General features: G+C 37.6%; 2 protein-coding genes and 1 long non-coding RNA gene across 3 annotated transcripts in view; 2 read left to right on the top strand and 1 right to left on the bottom strand.

Annotated features, from left to right (window-relative positions):
• MROH8 (maestro heat like repeat family member 8) overlaps window positions 1-3296 on the top strand; it is a 38107-nt gene extending 34811 nt beyond the window's left edge. Inside the window, 1 exon segment of the mRNA XM_074347253.1 lies at window positions 2710-3296. Coding sequence (XP_074203354.1) covers window positions 2710-2858 — 149 coding nt within the window. The 3' untranslated portion in view covers window positions 2859-3296.
• Window positions 1-13098, bottom strand: LOC141574047 (uncharacterized). The gene is made up of 4 exons (XR_012500616.1): window positions 13067-13098; window positions 9905-10010; window positions 9540-9705; window positions 1-4289 (listed from the first exon to the last, which is right to left on the bottom strand). It is a non-coding gene; the product is annotated as an uncharacterized LOC141574047 (long non-coding RNA).
• Window positions 13077-20970, top strand: part of RBL1 (RB transcriptional corepressor like 1) — a 46098-nt gene continuing 38204 nt past the window's right edge. The window contains exons 1-2 of the mRNA XM_074347252.1: window positions 13077-13478; window positions 16476-16609. Of these exons, the coding sequence (XP_074203353.1) occupies window positions 13323-13478; window positions 16476-16609 (290 nt within the window). The 5' untranslated portion in view covers window positions 13077-13322. The remainder of the gene's footprint in view (window positions 13479-16475; window positions 16610-20970) is intronic.

The following is a 20970-nucleotide window of genomic DNA, read 5'->3' as shown; positions in this document are numbered from 1 at the left end:
GATAAACACTTGGGTTTGGGGTACCCCATATTTTGGAAGGTGTCTGAGGCAGTGACCGTGGGCAGGTTCTGTGACAGAGCTGAGACTCTGAGAATCAAAAAGTCTGACTTTCATGGTAAAAAAAATCCTTGGAAACTTCAACCAAATGACAGTCTCATCCCAGTCCAATTCCTTCTTTAGGAAAGGACATGACACTCTTTGTCTAGAAACCAGCTTTGATGAATGTCTCAGGGATAATTCCTAAACTTTGTCTGTCAGGAAATTAGAAATTATGTAAAATACACTCTTAGTAAATTATGATGACCCCCTTATAAGTACCACAGAAATTGACTGCAGCACTATTTTCTGTAAGTGGTGATTGTCCCGTAAGGGCATAGGACTTGTAATGGAGAAGTTTTATACTCATGTAAGGCAACCATCATGCAAATGGTTTTCTGAATTGTCAATAAGTGAAATTTTTCTATGATTGTACACCTTTGAGGATTTGACATTCCAAGAATTATTTATTTCCTCTTAATAAGTAGTCCTACAATTAGAAAATGCCATGAAATGCTAAGTCTTACTGTCCAAAAGCATATACTTTGAGAACCAAATTAAAATCCTGAACAATTCACTGCTTTTAAAATAAAAATATGTAACTGGTAAAATAGCCAGAAGCTGAAACTTATTTAAGAAAGATCATACCACTTTTCTGTAAGATCTCCTACTTCCCCACAGATATCAGAAGCAAAAATAAATAGGAAAAGTCGCATAGATTATTTTATTCTAAGGGTAGGATTCTGCATGGTTGATTCTGGTCAATTCAAAGGAAATTTTTTTCTAATCCCAAAGACTGGGGAACCAAAGTATCTTTTCCATTGTAAAGTTATCGCTATAGAAGATTTAAGATATGCCTATAAATTATGTGCATGTATGTCAGGATGAACCATATTAAATTGCCATTTTGTAAGGCAAAAACGGTCAAGTATCAGCAACTTGTGTGGTTCAACCTAATGGAATAATCCCACCCGCTATCTTCCCTGAAGTGGCTGATCTGTCCTAGAGATGGGGTAGAAGATCCTAGCACTCTTTTTTGAAAAAGTTTATGTCACTTACCACAGGTAATTTTAAGCAAAATTTAAACAAAAGTAACAAAAATTTAAATATTTAAATCAATTTCATGACAAAATAGGTTTCAGTTCCTTTGGATTCCAAAATTGATGTCTGCTGTCTCAGATGTCCTGCAGAACATGTAGACAGATCTTCCTGTAAGAACTGAAAGAAACTAAAAGCTAGTCAAGTATTCCATTTTTGGAAATAAACGTGATGAATATAAAGGCTAAAATGCTACTTAAAGAAAAAGCTTGGAACTATGAAGAGGCTCTAGCATTTCTGCGAACTTGGAGAATTAGAAATTCAAAAGAGAGCTTTTTCTAATATAATACAAACACAGATCCATAAAGTGAAAGAATGATAAATATGTCTACATAAACATTTTTAAAACCAACTTTGAAGAAACAAAGAAACAGACAAAACCGAAAAATAAACAATAATATGGGGGTACATTTACATTATAATAAAGGGTTAATATCGTTAAAACAAATCAGTACATTCTCAAAAGAAACGTGGCAGATGATATGAATTAGTAGTTCATAGAAGACAAATGGCCAATAAATATATATGAAAAATATTCAGTATTACTAGTAATCAAAAGTCTGTAAAACCAAACAATGATGAGATACCAGTATGTGTTTTTCTTTCAAAATGGCAAAGATTACTAATTAATACTGAACAGTGATGTGTTAAAGGAAAACTAATATTGTCATGCACTGTGCTGGTATGAACATAAATTGATACAACATTTGTAGGGGGAAGTTTGGCAATATATATCAAAACCTTTAAATAAACATATACCTTGACTTATCAATCCCACTTCTAGGAATTTTAAACTATGAAAATAAGTAGAAATTGTTACAGGAATGTTCACTTTAATGTTATCCAAAATGGCAAAAATAGGAAACATCCAAGATTAGAAACAATAGGAAATTAGGTAAATAAATTAGAGCATATCCACACTGTAGAATCATATGTAGCCATGAAAAATATTGTAGAATACTGTTTAAATGATTTGGATAAATAATGATACAGTATTATTAAAGTAAGCAGTGATTAGATAATATATACAATGTGGTTCCATTTGGACAAAAAATAAAAGCATACCTATGTAAATGAATAAATAGAAAAAAAATAACAGTGATTTTTCTCTGATGGTAGATTATAAGTGACTTTGATTTTCCCCTAGTGCTTAGATGTATGTATTGTCTAATTTTTCTACACAATGAATATGTATTTCTTCTGCATTAAGAAAACATATATTAAAACTTCTAAAGAAAAATTAAAAGAGAATAATGATTTAAGACTAACCTCTAGGGCCAACGCAGGAACTCAGAAATTAACTGTATAATCCATAGCTTGGCAGATATAGATAATTTGACTCTAGACTACTTGGCAGTGTGATTATTGTAAAATAGTGAAATATCTGGCATCTCAGAAACAAGTTTTATAGGTCAGAATTGGAACTAATCTATAGATGTACAAACTTTCACACAGAGGCTTGGAAAAAGTTAGCCCTTCATCTCAGCTGCTATAGGCATATTGGCTGTTTTGTGTCTGGACCAGAGACCATTTCCATAGATGTTCATCTCCAACCTGGGTTTTCTTTCCCCTTAGATCTGAGAAAGCTGCTGCATGACCCCGAGCCCTCTCTGCGCATCATCACCACCCAGGCTCTGTTGCAAATCCACAAGTTCGGGGCTGAGCCAGATCCCAGGCAGACAGCTTGAGGATTGAGGAAGCTCATCGGTTGTCTTCCTACCTAGAAGTGCAAGGGAAGCAACATCAGGTGGAAACTAATCCCTTTGGAAACCACAGAAGCAGCTGGTGCTCCTTTTTTTTTTTTTTTTCCAGGCATAAAGCAATGCCAGCATGAAGATACCTCCACCCATTTAATTACCTCAGAACATATTTTTTGCTGTCAAAACCTTTAAGAAATTACAGAGGTCTGGGAAAGGCTGAAAAGGCACTTAATGGTGATTATGCTGACAAGTCTCTTCATTCTAAACATCTCCATTACTTTTATAGAAGGCTCTCTTCAGAGATAGGTTGATGTTTTTATGGAATTTTTTAAAATACACAAAACAAGTATTTCTGGACATTTAACTTTGTGGTAATATGTTAAAATTAAAGTTCAATATAATTAAATATCATTTTGGCTTTATTTTCATCATATACTATTAAAATGTATTATTTGTTATCTATTACTGGCCCAACTGTGTGTTTATTATTTTAGACTTTGCCTTTTTTAGAAGTTTGAGTATTGCTTTTCCTTCTTATACTAAGATACCTATTTTATATGAATTTTTTTTCTTTTATTGAAAGATTAAACTATCACGTAGGTAACAGATGGGATTAGGGAAGGGGAGAATCTCATAGGCATCAGCTCTGGCAAGTAAAACTATAGTAGGTAAAATTGTGAAGTAGGTCAGATCTCTGCCCCTTCCAGCTCCCTCCTTCCTTCTCCCAGATTCTTGGCTCCATGTTCCTTTTTCTCTCCCTCTCAGGAAAGAGTCTGACGAACTGTGATGACGAACAGCACTGTACTCCCCCAATCCTTGAATCGTTTTCCCTTGAGTAAAGGATATCAAACTTGCTGCTAAATTGTGTTATTTTTGTCATTTGACAGTACCAAAGAATCTTTAATGAGGGGAATGTCACACCTCCCCCGCCACCTCTATTTTAGCAGTGTAGATGTAGAAAGGGAAATTTTATTTATTTTTATTTTTTTAATTGACATATAATCAGTTACAATGTGTCAATTTCTGGTGTACAGCATAATGTCCCAGTCATGCATATATATACATATATTTGTTTTCATATTCTTTTTCATTAAAGGTTATTACAAGATACTGAATATAGTTCCCTGTGCTGTACAGAAGAAATTTGTTTTTTTTAATCTATTTTTATATATAGTGGTTAACATTTACAAATCTCAAACACCCAAATTTATCCCTTCCCACTCCCTTTCCCCTGGTAACCTGTAAGATTGTTTAATATGTCTGCGAGTCTGTTTCTGTTTTGTAGACGAGTTCATTAGTGTCCTCTTTTTTCTGTTTTGTTTTTTTTTTTTAGATTCCACATATGAGTGATATCATACGGTATTTTTCTTTCTCTTAGGGAAATTTTTAAAGGAAGCAGGGATATGGGAAGAGGTTTGAGGAAGATGGAGCTGGGAATCCAGAAAGGATGTCCACCTGTGAATGAGATAAAAAGGTAGAAGGTTTTGATACTATAGAAGATACATCAAAATACAGTCTAGCTTTATTGGCCCCTAGGACTTGTTTTCAGTAAAATCTTACTCCAGACCACTTCAGAAGACCACAGTTAGGAAGTGTAAAGACTGCTTCCCCGACCACTCATGGGTTTAAAAGGTTAGGTCACAGTTCTGCATATGCCATGTAAGGGTGCATCTCCCAAGCCTTTGTCTTTCAACCAACCAAACCCATCCTACTAAATCCTGCTGAATTTAAGCTCTGATTGCGTATCAGTTGATCTTAGGAAATCACTTTTGGGGCAAGAAGGGCACAATTTATAGGTAGGTAATTGAAGTGTTGTGACTTTAAAGAAGTTGACTTTTCCAAGAAAGACCTCAAACCTCTCCCCTACGATAGCCTTGATGATTTCTAAAGAGTTTTTGTGTTGTAGTAATGCCCAGATTATTGTTTCTGTCCAAGACCCGTTGGAATTACAAAGTCTGACCAACCAATCTACTGTATTTTAGTAACTTTATATGAAAAAATGTTTTTAAATAGGTTTTTAGCCAAACACATTTCCATAACTACTTCCTTTGTGGTAACCTGTTTTAGAGCTTTAAATAATCTTGTCAGGATTTTTTTTTTCCTTTTTTAGATTTCTAAGCCTAAAGTCCTCTGCAAAACCATTTCTATCAACTGCATCATTAAAATAATTGAAAATTTTAAAAGTTACAAAAGGATTTTCTAATTCAAACTTTATAAGTTTTTTCTACTTAACAATTAATGAAATTGCTACAGCATCCTGGTTGCTAAAAGAAATCTTTTAAGATGTTTGAAATATTAATATCATAATACCACCCAGGTCTCATCTCTGCCAAAACGAAATAAAAGCATGAAATAAACATCAGTTAAGTGGTCTTGTTTTAAAATCAGTAAGTGACTGAATCTGAAAATAACCTCAATATACTTATATCTGCATCTGATTCCTTAAATGAAAGCCCTGACCTCAATGTACTGTTTTTCAATCAGAATAATTAAATCAGTCAGGGTCATGGAAACTAAAATACAGTATTTAAAAAGAGAAATTCAGAAAACATTTTTTCTTGACTTATTATAAATTTATCAAAGTGATAATGCATATATACATCCAAAATGCAAGTTACAAAATATTTCCATCTATCCACTTCACCTCCCTGAAGGCACCCAGTGTTACCAGTTTCTTGTATCTCCCTTAAGATATAATTATGCATTTATGAGCAAATATGTGTATTATCTTCCCTACTTTTTTCACAAACTATAGTATTCTACACATACTGTTCTACACCTTGCACTTTTTCTCCTTAATATCTGAAAATTTTCCATATCAGTCCAAAAAAGAATTTCTTCATTCTATATTCCTGCCCACTATTTCATTGTATTTATTATACTAATGGACATGTAGGTAACTTCCAATCTTTGGCACAAACAATAATATAGTAACTATGGCCATATGTATTTCATACATGGCCAAGTGTGTCTTTAGGATAAAATCAGAAAAGTGGAATTACCAAGTTAAAGGAAATGTCACTTGTAATTTCAAATTAAAATACTGACAAATGAGGTAGTTAACAGTTACACCCCAGCGATGTAAGAGTGTGCTTTTCTCCCCACATCCTTGCCAGCACAATGTGATACTCATTCACTCTACAAATACTGAACTTTTGCTATGGGCCAAGCACTGTTCTAGGTAATTAGGAAACACCAAGAAATAAAACAGAACAAAATTCCTGCCCTAGTGGGGTTTATATTCTAGTAGGAGGAGAGAAATAATGTAATGTATAATAACATATAAATAAACATAAAATCATACAGTACAGTGGAAGCTGGAATATGCTCTTGGAAAAAGATCAGAGTATGTGGAATCAGGAGTGTGGTGCTTGTGGGGAGGTGGGGCTGCAGTTTAAATAGAATGGTTAACACGAGGCTTCATTGAGAAGGTGATATTTGAGCAAAGACTTGAAGGAGGTAAGGGAGGTAGCTATGCAGACCTAGGGAAACAACATTCTGGGCAGAGGAAGTAGACGTTTCAAAAGTCCTAAGGCACTAGGGTTGTCTAGGGTAGTCAAGGAACCACGGGAAGGCCGGTGTGACTAGGGTCAGGTGAGAAAGGAGAGAGTAGCAAGTGAAGGTAGAGGAAAATGAAGTGTTATAAGGGACCAGATCCAGATCCTTAGCGACTTATAAGGCCAGGACAAAGAGTTGGGCTTAACTCTGAAAGAAATGGGGAGTCACGGAAGCATTTTCAAACTTTTGGATTTTGCCAATTGAATAAATTTTTTAAAAAATGGCTTTTCAGTGGTTTAAGTTGTATTTTTTCTTCTTAGAAAGGTTGAGCATCTTTTCGTGTCTAAATGTCATCTACATTTCCTTTTCCTAGGCTGTATTCAAATCCTTTCCCCATTTTGAGGAGATTTGTTGGTCTTTTACATGTTGATTCATAGAAGCTTTTTCTATTGAGGAAATTAGCCTTTGGTCTGTTATTTTAGTTAGAATTCAGTTAACATCTGAAATGGTCTAACCACCAGGGTTTTGCTTCTGTTTGTTGCATTTCAAACTTAAGGACCTTAGCAATGACGTTGCAATTGTATATGGAAATTCATGATTCTCCACCCCGTGTCTTATTTTTTTTAATCACATATACAGAGAAAAATAATTTCTGAAGTGACAAAATGCTTAGAAGTTCTTAGGTGCAGTTTTTAATTAACTGAGCTTATCAATGAAAACAGGTAGTAAAAAAAGTTAAGTATCATAGATTACATATGTGATGGTCTATTTCCTTTTATTTTATAGCATACATTTTATTAAGTTAGCTTTGGGCATTAAGTAGGAAGTTCAAAAGATACAAAAAGAAACAGTAAAAGTAATTTTTTATTCTTATCTCACTGCTATCAAATTCCTCTTCCCTTAGGCAACACTGTTCCCAGTTTCTCATGTGTCTTTACCTCTGTTTTATAGATACATGTGTATATATAATCCTCTGTTTGCTCTAAGTGAACCCATTCCTAACCTCAGTTATTCAGCTTAAATTCCTTCATTTAAGAGTCAGTTATATTGATTGAGATGATACACTTCAAGATGTAGAAATAAAGTAGATTAGAGTTGGTTCTACTATAATGATTAGAGTTGGTTGTACCTGTTTCCGGTGCAGTAAGGAAAACAATAGGGGAAATAGTAAGTTATAACTGTTCTTTGCATAGAACCTTCATGTTATTTTTTTTCACCTTGCATTAATTGTATAGATATTATTGTTATCGCCATTTTACAGATGAGGAAACAGGCTCAGAGGTTAAATCACTTGCAAAATCAGAAAGTAGAAGTGCTAGGACTTAGACTCATATCTCTTGATTCCAATCCTCTGTACTTTCTTCAGTAGCTCCAGAGGTAATAGCCTTAGCTGTTTCTAAGAAGAAAAGGAAAATACCAATTCTTTAAATCGAATGAGGAAATTAAAAGGAGGAAAAAAGCAACAGTGATTATCTCACTGATTGTTTGCCGTTGCTGTCTTTAGGTGTGACATTCATCCCTCTCATAGGTTTGACCTTTCCACCAAGACCTTCTGCTAAGAGGCTAATAATATCTGGGCTGGGTTTTAGCTAATGTGCAGATTTCCAGCTTCCCTGGGGATATCGGGGAGCAGGATTAACCTAAGTATGTATAGATTCAGGAAACAAAAGTGATCCTAAGTTTTCGTTCTGGGTAGAATGAGGTCTGTGTCAGGACAGTCTCTTAGAGGAAAACTTAAAAGAAAATGCTATTCTGAAATACCTTCTTGTGACCAAATTGAATGTCCTGGGCTTATATTTTGACAGATAAAGGCTTTAGAATTAACATCTTTAAGTTAAATTGGGCTTTTCGGTTTCTAATTTCCTTATCTGAAGTCTAAGCGAGGTACAAAAATCAATTGTCCTTGTAAGTAGGGCTGGCACTACTTTCTCTGTAGGGACCCAGCTTAAGGATCACCACTTTAGCTTTTCCTTGGAGAAACAAGCACAGTAAGAATGATTAGTCAGGTCTTGCCCCTCCCCCACAACTACTAACTGCTTTTTTTTGACAGTTAGGGGGTGAAGCAGTTTTTCCTAAGAGGTGCATGTGCAGACTAAGTACCTGCTTAGAGCAGAGCAAAGCTGGGGGACCCCCCCAATTTTTTTTTTCTTTTTTTGCAAAGAATTTCAAAATGAAATAGCCAGGTTGGGAAAAATAATCAGGACTCTATTGTACTTTCTCACACTTATTTTGTGGTTTGAATTGTTTATATTTTGAATTACAGTTGGGAAGAATCCACTAATCTTGGAGCTTCTAAAGGTATTAATCAGGCTTTGGACACAGGCTCTGGGGAACTATGAAATAGTAAACCACAACTGGGAAGCTAATGATAGAGGCGATCACACAATAGGATCAAAATAGAAACAACCTTCATGATGTATCTGGATCAGAAATAAAGGGCAGAGTAAATCTCTTTCACTACCCATATTTCACTTTCTATTCAAAAAAGCTCAGCTGAATGTTAAAACAGCAGGCCACTGGATACTAATGAAAAATAAAACCCAACACAATCCCTGAGAAAATGTAAGGAGAATATATTGATAAAAGAAAAAAAATAAAAAGCAGGCAGGTGATGCTGGAACTGACTGATGCATCATCACTGCTTAGTTGCCTGAATTTGATTCAACTGATAATAGTGAAGCCCTGAAGAGTCTGGAGAGACACGATACAAATGCTGCTTGAGAAAGACTAGATTAGTTAAGTAAATATAAGATGGATTGGAAGAGAAAATACAAAATGCTGAAAAACAACTAGAAACCTGGTGGAGGAAGAGTTGGGGATGAAGGAGCAGGGGGTCATTGATAACAAAGAGGACCCAGCATGGAGCTGGGTTGTTTTGCTGAACATGGAAGCACTGTTCACTGAAAACCAACGACACAATTGAGTTACAGACCAAAAGAAGTGGGGAGGGAGGAAGAGTACTGCTTAAATCTGCTTTAGTTCATAAGGGAAATAAGGGAACTCAAGAGTATTTTCCCTTTATCTTGGCCTCATTTCCCAGGCCTGCACTTCCAATAATTCAATTCAGGAAAGCCTGAGAATCACACCATGGCAAAAGGAAAAGTCATAGAAGTGAGTGACTAATTGGATGTAAAGGGTGACAGATCAGATGAATCAAAAGACAGGAGATGAAAATGGAAGGCTTTACACAGACACGATATGACTTACTAAAAATCCAAAGTTAGAGCCCAGATTCAGTTCCGAAGAGAAAAAAAAAAAGCAAACATACAAATGTTTCTCAGTTTTTGTTTGGTGTATGACCTTGGAGAGTTGTTTCTTTTGTTCTTGGATCATTTTCAAGCCAGCAGTGCTCCTCAGTTCAAGTTTGGATGATCTGAAAATCACAGCAAAGGAAGAATCAGTATCTGGCACATAGCAGGCATTCAGTAAACATTTGTGGAATGAAGAAATGAAGGGTTTGCAGGACTTAGTATGCAGGAAGTGGGAAAAGAATCAAGAGAATCACATCCAGCAGAAAAGAAGAAATGGTTACAGTACATAGACTGCAACTCACTGAAAGCCAGACTACTTACTAAAGAGAGGAAAAATGGGGAAATGAATCTCTGGTTTTGTTCTGAGAGCTGTTTCCTTTTATCTTGGTTTCTTTTCAAGGCAAGAATGACCCATTGTGGTTCAGATCTGGATAAAAAAAGAATTGATTAGTTATGGCAAAGGCAAAAAACGTGAGGTTTCTCTGCTCTTGCGGTCTTGTCCAGGACTAGCTATGAATGCCAGGATCTTGTGGGGTAGACTGACTTTCACTCTATTTTTCCTCAAAAAATTCTGACCATGATGTTTGCATTTGATAGAGCCAGTGATATTTCTCAACAGTTGTTCCAAATCTTTACCACTCTCAACTCCCCACTGTATGTTGCTCTATTTTGCACTCACCAGAGTGTCTAGCAGGTCTGCATTAATCTGGGTGTAAGGTGATAGTCTCCCAGACAAGAGCTATGAAGAGGAGGACCAGACTCTGGATTCCTGGCTTGGCCACCTTTTATAGGGTCTGGCTAAGCTGATGATCTTTCTTTATCTTCAGTCTCTACCTCCTCCTGTCCCTAATTAATTCACGTGCTTGCATTTCCCAATCCTAGAAAATACACTTTCATTTGGCTCTCCTCCACCAAGCTACTTAAGAGGAGTTTTTACTTCCTACTTCAACTTTCTGATCTTCCTCCCACGAGCCCCTCAGTAATCTGGCTTCCACTCCCACTGTGTTAAAGAAAACTGCTTCTGGCAAAGACTAAAAACATATGAATGATAATATATGAAGTCTTTTTTGAATTCCTCATCCTATTTGAACTCTCTGCAGTGTTCGACTATGATGGCTTCTGAGATATTGCTCCTTGTTTTTATACCTCTCTGGACAGTTTGTGTTTTTTTTTTTCATTCATTCCTAAAATTCTTCCCACCCCTGAAACATTGGTGTTCTAGGGGTTTTGCTCTTGACTCTCTTCTCACAGCAACACATTCCTTGAGTGATACGAACCTGCTCCATTAGCCTCCGGTACTGCCTAAAAATTCCCACATCTTCATGTCTAGGCTGTCCCCACTCCTGGAGCTCTCTCTTAAATAAGCACAGTAGGTTAATTAGAAAACAAAGGAGCCACTACAGGAGGACATTCATCCATCTCACCTCCACTAATCCTGACGTTTCTTTGCTGACAGGAAAGGAAGTTAGGAGGTGGGATGATACGCCCTGTTAAAATCCCTTGGCACTGGACATAAGACTTCCTTAACTGCCCATAACCAATCCTCTAAGTTAAAACTCATGGGAGGCAAGTCTCTGTGCTGACACTACGTGCCACCATCCCTTTCAGAATATAATAAGATGGTCCTGAAGCCAGCTACAGTAGTAGCTTCTAGAAGGAAGCAGAGTTGGAAGTACCTCATGGGTGGTTCAGTTTGAGTTTTTTGGGGGGGAGTTTGAGTTGTTACTCACATTGAGACCCAGCTTGTGGCTGGTTCCCAAGTCCTACCCCTCTCTATGTGTGGAGAATGTAGAAGACTGGGAAGTTGCCCAAGAAAAAGGGTCACCTTCCAGGACCAACAGTCTCCTCTTAAACTTTCTGCAAGCATCCCACACATAACATTCCAGAACTGATCTCATCCCTGTGGTTGTACTCCCATTCTAGTTGACAGTCTCACCTTTCACCCTCTTGGCCCAGATGGAAACCTATTTTACTGGAGACTCCTCCCCTCAGCAGTGCCCCCTTCAGTTCTAGGACAGCAACATCTCTCCTTCCCATGATGGACCAGCCCCCTACAATCTCCATACCTCTAGTCTCTACCCCATTCAATCCATGTGTTTCACTGCAGCCAGAGGAACCTGTCCAAAACACATACCGATCATTCATCACCTCCTTTCATTAAACCCCCCACTGATAATGTCCAGGCTTATAGGGGGTCATATGAGGTCCTTCACAACCTAACTTGATGTGTCTCCCATTTTCATCTCTGGTGACTCCTTCACTCATCCAAGCAACAATAGGCTGTTTGTAATTTTTCAAAGACCACACTAAGTACTATGAGTCAGGCACTGATCTAAACTCTGGAATACAGTGAACATGAAAGGAAGGCCCCTGCTCTTATCAACTCACATTTTAGTAGAAAGAGCCAATGAATACACAAAATTTCAGATAGTGTTAAGGTGCTATGAAGATAACGAAATGAGGTGGTGAGGGGAATGGGGGTCAAGTATTTTAAATACAGTGCTCAGGGATGGCCTGACAAGGAGACTAAAACTAAAAAGTTGAATGACGAGGAAGAGCCAGACAAGCAAAGATCTGGCATAGAGTATTTGGGGCTGTTTGATCAGCATGTGAGAAAGGCCCTGAGTCAAGAACTAGTTTGGCAGCTTGGTGTTTCCAACGTTCCAAAACACAGCAGTGAGGCTGGATCTTCTTATATTCCTGAGGAGGGGGACAGTGCCCTAGATGAGGTGAGGCCAGATAACATGGGGCCTTATAGGCCACGGAAAGAAGTTTGGATATTATGTTAAGGGCAAAAGGAGTCTACTGAAGGATTCTTGACAAACTCTGATTTACCTTTTAAAAAGGATCACTCTAGCTCTTCCTATGAGAAGGGGTTTTGGTAGCAGAAGGGTACACTTCCACACCAGTTCTATACCTTCAGATGATGCTCAGGTCATTCCCAAGTTTGGAATGACTGTTTTAATTGGGTTCCAGGGTCACATTTCCCAGGGTCCGGGAAGCTGAGACAGGGCCCCCCTCCTGCAGTTCTTTCAGCCTAGGTCAAACCTCGTTTAGAGATCAAGAAGAGATGGATAGGTGTTCCCTTCGTCACTCAACAGACCACTCATTACGCGCTGGAGACGCTGAGGAAAGTCCGATGGGCCCCCCCTACTCCACCCCCTCCCCACTGTGGAGGGACCACTTTTTTCGGCTCCCTTCTCGGTCTCCTAACACAAGGAGCAAGTCTTGATCAGACTTTGGCGCCCTGGGGCAGTGACAAAACCAGGCCCGTGGGTTGGAGGGGCAGAGGAGGCTTCTCCCTAAGATGAATGATGCCACCTCGCAGCAGGCAGCCCAGCTCGGCCCAAACCAGAGTCACCAAGAAACGGAGGCGCCGCCGCTTCCAAGGCAGGATATGGACTACAATCCCCAGCAGACCCTGCGCGCTGGCTGCCGATCCCTCCGCTCCCAGTTTGCCCCGTCGGCTGTGTCCACCGCTACCTGTCAAGGGCTAAGCCAGGCCTTTCTTAGGCCCCGAGGTCCGTCTTCTTATCACATTTCCGGAGAGGGACGGCTGGGAGTCCAGGAGGAGAAGCGGACTTTTTTTGAGGAGAAACGCGGATGCAGACCATGGAAGAGAAGTCGTACTGCAACCCCCGATTTTCGCGCGCTTTGGGCGCGGGTGGTTGTGGGTAGCACAGCCAGGAGGGAGAAAGGAATCGGGGGGCTGTGGCCGCGCCGCCCGCCGGGCCTGGGGATGGATGAGGACGACCCCCACGCCGAGGGGGCGGCGGTGGTCACTGCGGCCGGGGAGGCGCTGCAGGCCCTGTGCCAGGAGCTGAACCTGGACGAGGGGAGCGCGGCCGAAGCCCTGGACGACTTCACCGCCATCCGGGGCAACTACAGCCTGGAGGTGAGAGGCGGCAGGTGGGGACCCGAACTCGCCAGGCCCCACCTCCCGCCCCGCCCCTACCCCACCCTATGGGGCGGTGGGAGTTCCCCCACCGGGAAGGGTCTCTGCCCAACCCCGCGCCGAGGCGTGCGAAGCTGGAAGGGCGGGTGTAGATTAATCTATCCATTTATTTTGAGGCGGGAAACTGAAGTCCGGAAGAGGAGTGGCTTGTCCAAGGTCACGTATCACTCAGGGGTCCCCTAGACTCCAGACTAGCGCCGCAGACGTCATGGGACTGCCCTTAGGTCTATTTTTTAAAGTGAATAATGGTAAAAGTTTAGATGAATTTTGTGCCTAGACGCCACTGCCCAGCGCTTTAAATATGTCATCTCGCTTAGTTCTCTCCACAACCCTCTGAACATGTTCTGTGGTCCCCATTACACAGATGAGGAAGCTGAGCCCTAAAGAGGCTAACCTACTTGTCCAAAGTCACACGGTTAGTAGTAGAGCCAGGTTAAGGAGTCTGAGCCATTTCACCTCTCCGCACTTCCGCCTGAAGGTGTCTGGGTTACTCGCTTTGCAGTCCTGCCACTGTACAGAAGTTTGGTCACAGCCAATGTGCACACAGCACTTGTCTCTTGGCGCCAGGTTTCTCCTCTCTCAGACGGGGATAATTAGATTGCCCTGATGCTAAGCACAGTATCTGTCTCTGAACAAAATAAATGTAGGCTATTTTTAGATTTTCCCCAACCATTCTTGCTTTTAGTCCTCACAACAGCCCTGTGAACGAGGCAGGGCAGTGAGTATTAAACCCACTTTTCCAGGTAATAATATCAAGGCCCAGAAGATTGTCTTGCCCAGGATCGTTCTGCTAATTATCATAGGAACCCAGACAAGCATAAGCCCAGTATAGAGACAGAATTGTGATGCCTTATGATCAAAGGTTTTCGTGATCCAGGAGGGCTGAACTCACAGAGTGCTCTACTGAGTCATCACCCGCTAAAATAATTGCTGGGTTCAAAGAGGTAGAGTTGGAACTTTGAAGTCGAGTGTGTGTGTTTATATGTGAGGGAGAAGGGGAGACACTTGTATGTCTCCAGAGTAGGACTCGATAGATTGTATAAAGGACCATGGTCTGCATCTGAGTGGCACGCCTGGAAATCTTGAGGAGGAAGAAGAAAGTAAGGGAAATTCTAAATTATGGCCTCTCAATTGAAAACAAACTTCTAAAAAAGTCTGAGAAAGCATTCTGACATCCCAAATCTTCATTTGGTCTCATTGAATAAGCATTGCTGAGTGCAGGCTGTGGTCAAGGCATTCATTAAACAAGGCATCTCTTTCAGATTCTTGAATATGTCAAGCTTGTTGCTACTTGTGTGCTTTCTCCATGCCATTCCCTCTGCCTGGAAGCTTTTCCCTCACTCCCTACTCCAAGGAAAATTGAAGAGCTAAATCTCCAGTTAGGTAGAATTGATCAGGATATCTTACATATTTGACTTAGCACAGTTGTGAAAGTTAAGAGTGTTCGTGTTTATTCTATCTACAATGCTTTATTTTCCTCTTTTTGTTTTGTTTTTAGTGAAAAGATTTTCATATATCTACTGCTTCCTAAGAATCTCTCTCCCTGGCTGGCCTCTACACTCTCTCAACTACCCGACAAGCTCCTGCCTATATTTTCCCCTTACCCACCCCTTTTCCCCCATATATTTTGGTGATTTACCACTTACCAGTTTTGTCTCCCTCTGTGAATCCTTCCCTGACTGTCCATCAAAATCAGTTACTCACTACACTATATTCTCCCTTAACACTTAATCTTTAATTCTTCTTATAGCATATATATCATCAATTATAGATAATAGAATCTGTTCCTCTTAGCTCTAGACTTGGAGTTCCATGAGATCAGAACATCTTTGTATTTCTAAGACCTATAATTAAGGAACTAGATTAAATACTATATGTGCTTTTTTTTTTAAGGAAAAAAAAATTAAAGCAGTACTTTTGGTTCTTCCCTATCTTAATGGTGTTTTCGTCTAGTAACCTGTATCCAAAAGCTCTGCAATAGTTGGATGCTATATCCAAATAATTTGTTAATCAAGACTTCTAAAAATATTCAACCTTAAGCTTATCTGCCTCACTTAATGCCTTGAGCAAATAAGAATTTTAGGGTAGGACCACTGGGTCTCAGTTTTATTGGTGGCTACCCATTTCTACCCACCCCTTTTGGATTCCTGCAAGAAATTTTTTTATCAGTCATCTTATTCTTCTAGAGTCTGATCTTAAGAAGGACCTGCAGAACAATGAATAGGAACAGTATCATATTGTGTAATGAGATTTGTGTCTAGTTCTTAATCCTTAAATTTTCAGGTAAAGCTCAGTAATGAAGTCATAAAGTAAGTCTAGCTTGGAGATATCTCAAGTCTAAAGCAGAGAATTAGATGTTGAATTCCCAAGTGTCACTTTTTTGTAGCATTGTAAATTGAAATATCTGCTAAGAGCCATACTTACTATTTTAAATTTTGGGGTAAATAATTCCCCAAATTTTTACCTCACAGAAATGATAGTCTCCTTTATGTTGTGCAAGATAGGTATTTATTTATGTGTGATACCTTTCTACTCTGTTCTTTCCTTTCTCTGCCAAACTAGTTAAAAAAGAAACAAAACTAAACTGATAGAAAGGAACTTCAGCACCATCAAGGCTGTGACTGGTGGTATAAAACTGAGAAAGCTAATGCTGAGAAATTTTGAGAGAACTCTTTTAATAATATTAGATTTGGGGTGTAGTGAGAGATCTGTCTTTAGATTCATACTGATTTAGCATCTTACCCAGGACTGAGAGTAGTTTTATACCCATTACTGCAACTAACCAAGCTTTGTTACCTTGGGCAAATGTCTTCACCTCTCTGGCCTGTTAATACAGAAAGATAATTAGACCAGATAATTCTGAGATCTCTTTTCGTTCTAGAATTCAAGCATTTTAACATAATATATCTATTTTGTTGTTTGTCTTTTGTCTGCCAGGGAGAAGTTATACACTGGTTGGCATGTTCATTATACGTTGCGTGTCGCAAAAGCATTATCCCCACAGTTGGAAAGGGTATCATGGAAGGAAATTGTGTTTCACTTACCAGAATACTACGTTCGGCCAAATTAAGGTAAAGTACTTTGATTTTTCAAACATTGTTTTATAAGTCTTAAATTTAATTTTAGGATTTAATTTCTCTTTACTTTAAATCATTTAACTTCATTCCATTCTAAGTTTGTTATCATATAGGTATCTTTTCCTAATTCTCACATTCGTCCTTTGCCTCTCTTTCTTAAATTTTAACTTCAGTCAGAGGCCTCTGTACTACATCCTTTTTATCTATAAATTTTTCATTAGTATTTTAAACTTAAGAATATTATCAAGCTTTCAGAAAAGTTGCAAAAATAAGAAAAATACAAAGAACATCCATATACTCTTGACCTAGACTCACCTTTTATTGACATTTTACCCCATTTGCTTTGTCATTTTATCTTTTTCTCTTAGACAATATTTTTTGTCAACTGTTTCAATTTAAGTAGCGTCCATTATAGCCCTTTACCCCTAAATACTTCAGTGTATATGTCCTTAAATAACTACAGTACAGTTATTTATTTATTATTATTGATAGAACAATCTTACCTAATCTGTTATCTCTATTCTAGTTTTATTAGTTGATCCAGTAAAATTCTTTATGGCATTTTTTTTTCTCAAGTACCATCTCCATTATTGGATCAGGTATCGCATTCATTTCCCCTGTCTCCTTAGTCTCCTTTAATCGGGGACATTTCTACAGCCTTTGTCTCTTAGGACATTGACATTTTTGAAGAGTATAATTCACAACCACCCTACCTCCCACCCTTTTTTAATAGATTGTCCCTTATTTTGTATTTGTTTCATGTTTCCTTATGATTAGATGCAGGTTTTACATTCCCAGATGGAAAACTACTTAAGTGATTTTGTGTCTTCAGCATATCACATCTGAAGGCACATGATATCCATCTGCCTCTCATTGGTGATGTTAATTTTGATCATCTACTAAAGATATTATCCTGTTTCTCTACTGTATGGTTAATATTTTTTCCCTTACAAATACTAAGCAATTGGTAGGGTCTCAGCTATAGCTTTTACTTGCTCTAGTATCAACCATATGGAACTATTTGCATACAAAACAACAGAAATGGAGTGATCCACATTTGGATAGTTGCTAACGTTCTCTGTTTCTGCACTTTTTTTTTAACCTGTGACAAAACTTTTTGAGGTCATTGTCTATTTGCTCTCCTGGGTTTCCAGAATAGAGGAGAAACAAACTGTAAAGCCCTATTCAGCAAGGGTTAGGTTTCAGTTCATGCTAAATTAAAGACGAAAAGAAAAATCCTCAGAACAATTTTGATTTCTATAAATGGAAAAATAATTAAGTCAAGACAATTTTAAAAACTTTAATAGATAAGATTTTTGTCATTCATGATAAAAACAAATGGAGGGGAGGGTGTAGCTCAGTGGTAGCGCACGTACTTAGCATGCACAGGATCCTGGGTTCAAATACTCAGTACTTCCATTAAAATAAATAAATAAATGAATAAATAAACAAACCTAATCACCTTCCCCCCTCCCCAAAAAAAAAAAAAGAGAAATGAAAGAATAACTAAGATGGATGGAGTTCAGGTAATTTTCTTAACTGAATAAAACCTTATTCGTTGTAGTATCATCTTTTTCTATCAATGTTTCTCATCACTGTATAAAATTTTTAAGTCAAACAAGATTATACTATATAGCACAGGGAAATACATACAAGATCTTATGGTAGCTCACAGAGAAAAAATGTGACAATGAATATATATATGTTCATGTATAACTGAAAAGTTGTGCTCTACACTGGAATTTGACACAACGTTGTAAAATGACTATAAATCAATAAAAAAGTTTAAAAAAATAAAAATTTTAAGTCTTTGAAATAATAAGTTGTTGAGGAAACTGAACAAAAGAGAAAAAACTTAAAATTTAGAGCAGTATAAGCTCATGATAAAAATTTCAAATAATGAAAAGAGTTCTGGAGGTACATGGTGGTAATGGTTAATGCCACTGAACTATACACTTAAAAATGGTTAAGTTTTACGTTGTATATACTTTTAATACAATTGAAAAAAAGGTTTAAAATTTTTCAAATGATACAGAGGGGTTGAAAGTAGAAAGATGTCTCTTCCTTTTTTCATTCTCCAGAATTTACCACTATTAGCATTTATTGTTATTAAATTGTTAAATAAGAAAAAAAATCCGTTTTTCAGATTTTTTGTTTTTTTGTTGTAAATGTAAATGAGATTATACTATATGTATGTTTCTGCACTTGCTTTTCTTACTTTAGATTCTGGAAATCCTTCTGTATTACTAGTTATGGCTCTACCTCATTAACTTTTTTAATGACTGTAGAATATTTTAAGATATAAGGATGCTTTATATATTTAGCCAGCCCCTTTATTGATGGACATGTAGATTATATCCAGTCATTTGTGATTATAGACAAGTGAACATTATTATAAATATGTATTTCAGATAAATTCCTTTAAGTGTAGAGATGGGTCAAAAGATATGTGTTTTTTAAATGTAAATTGGTTTAAAAATTTTTTTTTAAGTGTCAGATTCTTAATTACTGAAAGAGCAATCGGCCAACATCAACATGTTCATTTAGACAAATAAAAAAGAATCACAAGCTTATACCAGAAAGTAAGGAAGTGCTCAAAAAAATGTGGGGACATGTCTAAGGAACATAGGAGCTAGTTTGAAAAGGCTCTGATTCATAGCCATATCTGGGATAATCTGAAAATCAAAATGAATAGAGATAGTAATGGATTACAACTCACTTAGTAAAATCTAGTTTGATAATAAATAGGACAGAAGGGAAATCTCTTCCTTACATTAGAATGCCAAGTAATAAATGTAGAAAAAAATGAGTTAGAAAAAACACCCCACCATTTTGCAACCACTTTTAATAATTGACTGAGGCAAAAAATCACCAATGGATGCTAAAACTATAGAAGTTCAGTTTGATGGGGAGCAAAATATTTGCATAATTGCAGAGTATCTCTCTACAAGTCACTTATCAATTACAAAGGGAAAAATAGTAATTTTGAAGTGGAAAACCTGGCAGATACCATCTAAATCAGGTATAGGGTTATTGTCAATAATGGAACAAATGGATACACACCTCTGAGAAGGATATGACATCACTTATGTAGTACTGTGTCAAAAATACATAGCCTGAATCTAATAATGAGAAGCATGTAGGGACATACTACAAAATAACTGACCTGTCCTCTTCCAAAATGTTGGTGTCACAAAAGACAGTCTGAAGAACAGATCTTTTTTTTTTTTTAACATTTTTTATTTATAATCATTTTACAATGTTGTATCAGATTCCAGTGTAGAGCACAATTTTTCAGTTATACATGAACATATATATATTCATTGTCACATTTTTTTCTCTGTGAGATACCATTAGATCTTGTATATATTTTGCTGTGCTATACAGTGTAATCTTGTCTGAAGAACAGATCTTGACTGAAGATTGAAGGAAACTAAAAGGAAATAACACATAAATGCAATGCATGCTACTTGATTAGATCCTAGATTAGGAAATTTACAATTGCTATAGAGAACATTATTGCGACAGTTGGTAAATTTTAAATTTAAATATGTACTAATAGTATTTTATCAATACAAAATTTTCTGATTTTGATAACTATGCTTAGTCATGTAAGACCTCTTTCTCAGAAAATAGAAATGGAAGTATTTATGAGTAGAGAGGTATAAATAGCTATACTTCACTCTCAAATGGTTCAGAAGAAAATTATATGTATGTTATATTGGGGTTCACCAGAGAAACAAAACCAATAGAATGTGTATATATATAGAGAGAGAGAGAGTGCAAGCAAGTGCATTTGCATGTGTGCACATGCAGACATGCACAGGCTGGGAAGAAGAGAGTGGAGAGGGAATTATTTTAAGAAATTGACTCACGTGGTTGTGGAGGCTTGGAAAGTTCAAAATCTTGGGTAGGCCAGCAGATCGGTGACCCAGGGATGTTTTAATTTGAATCCAAAGGCAGTCTGCTGGCAAAATTCCTTCTTACTTGGGAGGAGGTCAGTGTATTTTCTGTTAAGACCTTCAACTGATTAGATGAGCCCACCCACATGATGGAGAGTAATCTGCTTTACTCAGAATCCACCAATCCAAATGTTAATTTCACTCCCTTCTTAGTTTATATTTGGTGATGGAACCACACGTTGAACACAAAACACGAATTTTATTCTCACTCTGTAACAATCTGGTGCTTTGTGATCACCTTCCAGAATCCAGTATTGAAAGATTCTCTTTCCTCAAACTAGTTTTGTGAACTCATCAGTCTCTTGACTAATATTTACTTAGATTTATATCCAGAGTATTATCTACGCGCTTCAGGGAATAAAAGAAATAGGTAGATGCTCCATGCATAGTAGA

The sequence above is a fragment of the Camelus bactrianus genome, chromosome 19 (assembly GCF_048773025.1).
Source record: "Camelus bactrianus isolate YW-2024 breed Bactrian camel chromosome 19, ASM4877302v1, whole genome shotgun sequence".
NCBI classification, from domain to species: Eukaryota; Metazoa; Chordata; class Mammalia; order Artiodactyla; family Camelidae; genus Camelus; species Camelus bactrianus.
Note: the sequence above shows the minus strand (reverse complement) of the source record. Positions and strands in the feature narration are given on the sequence as shown.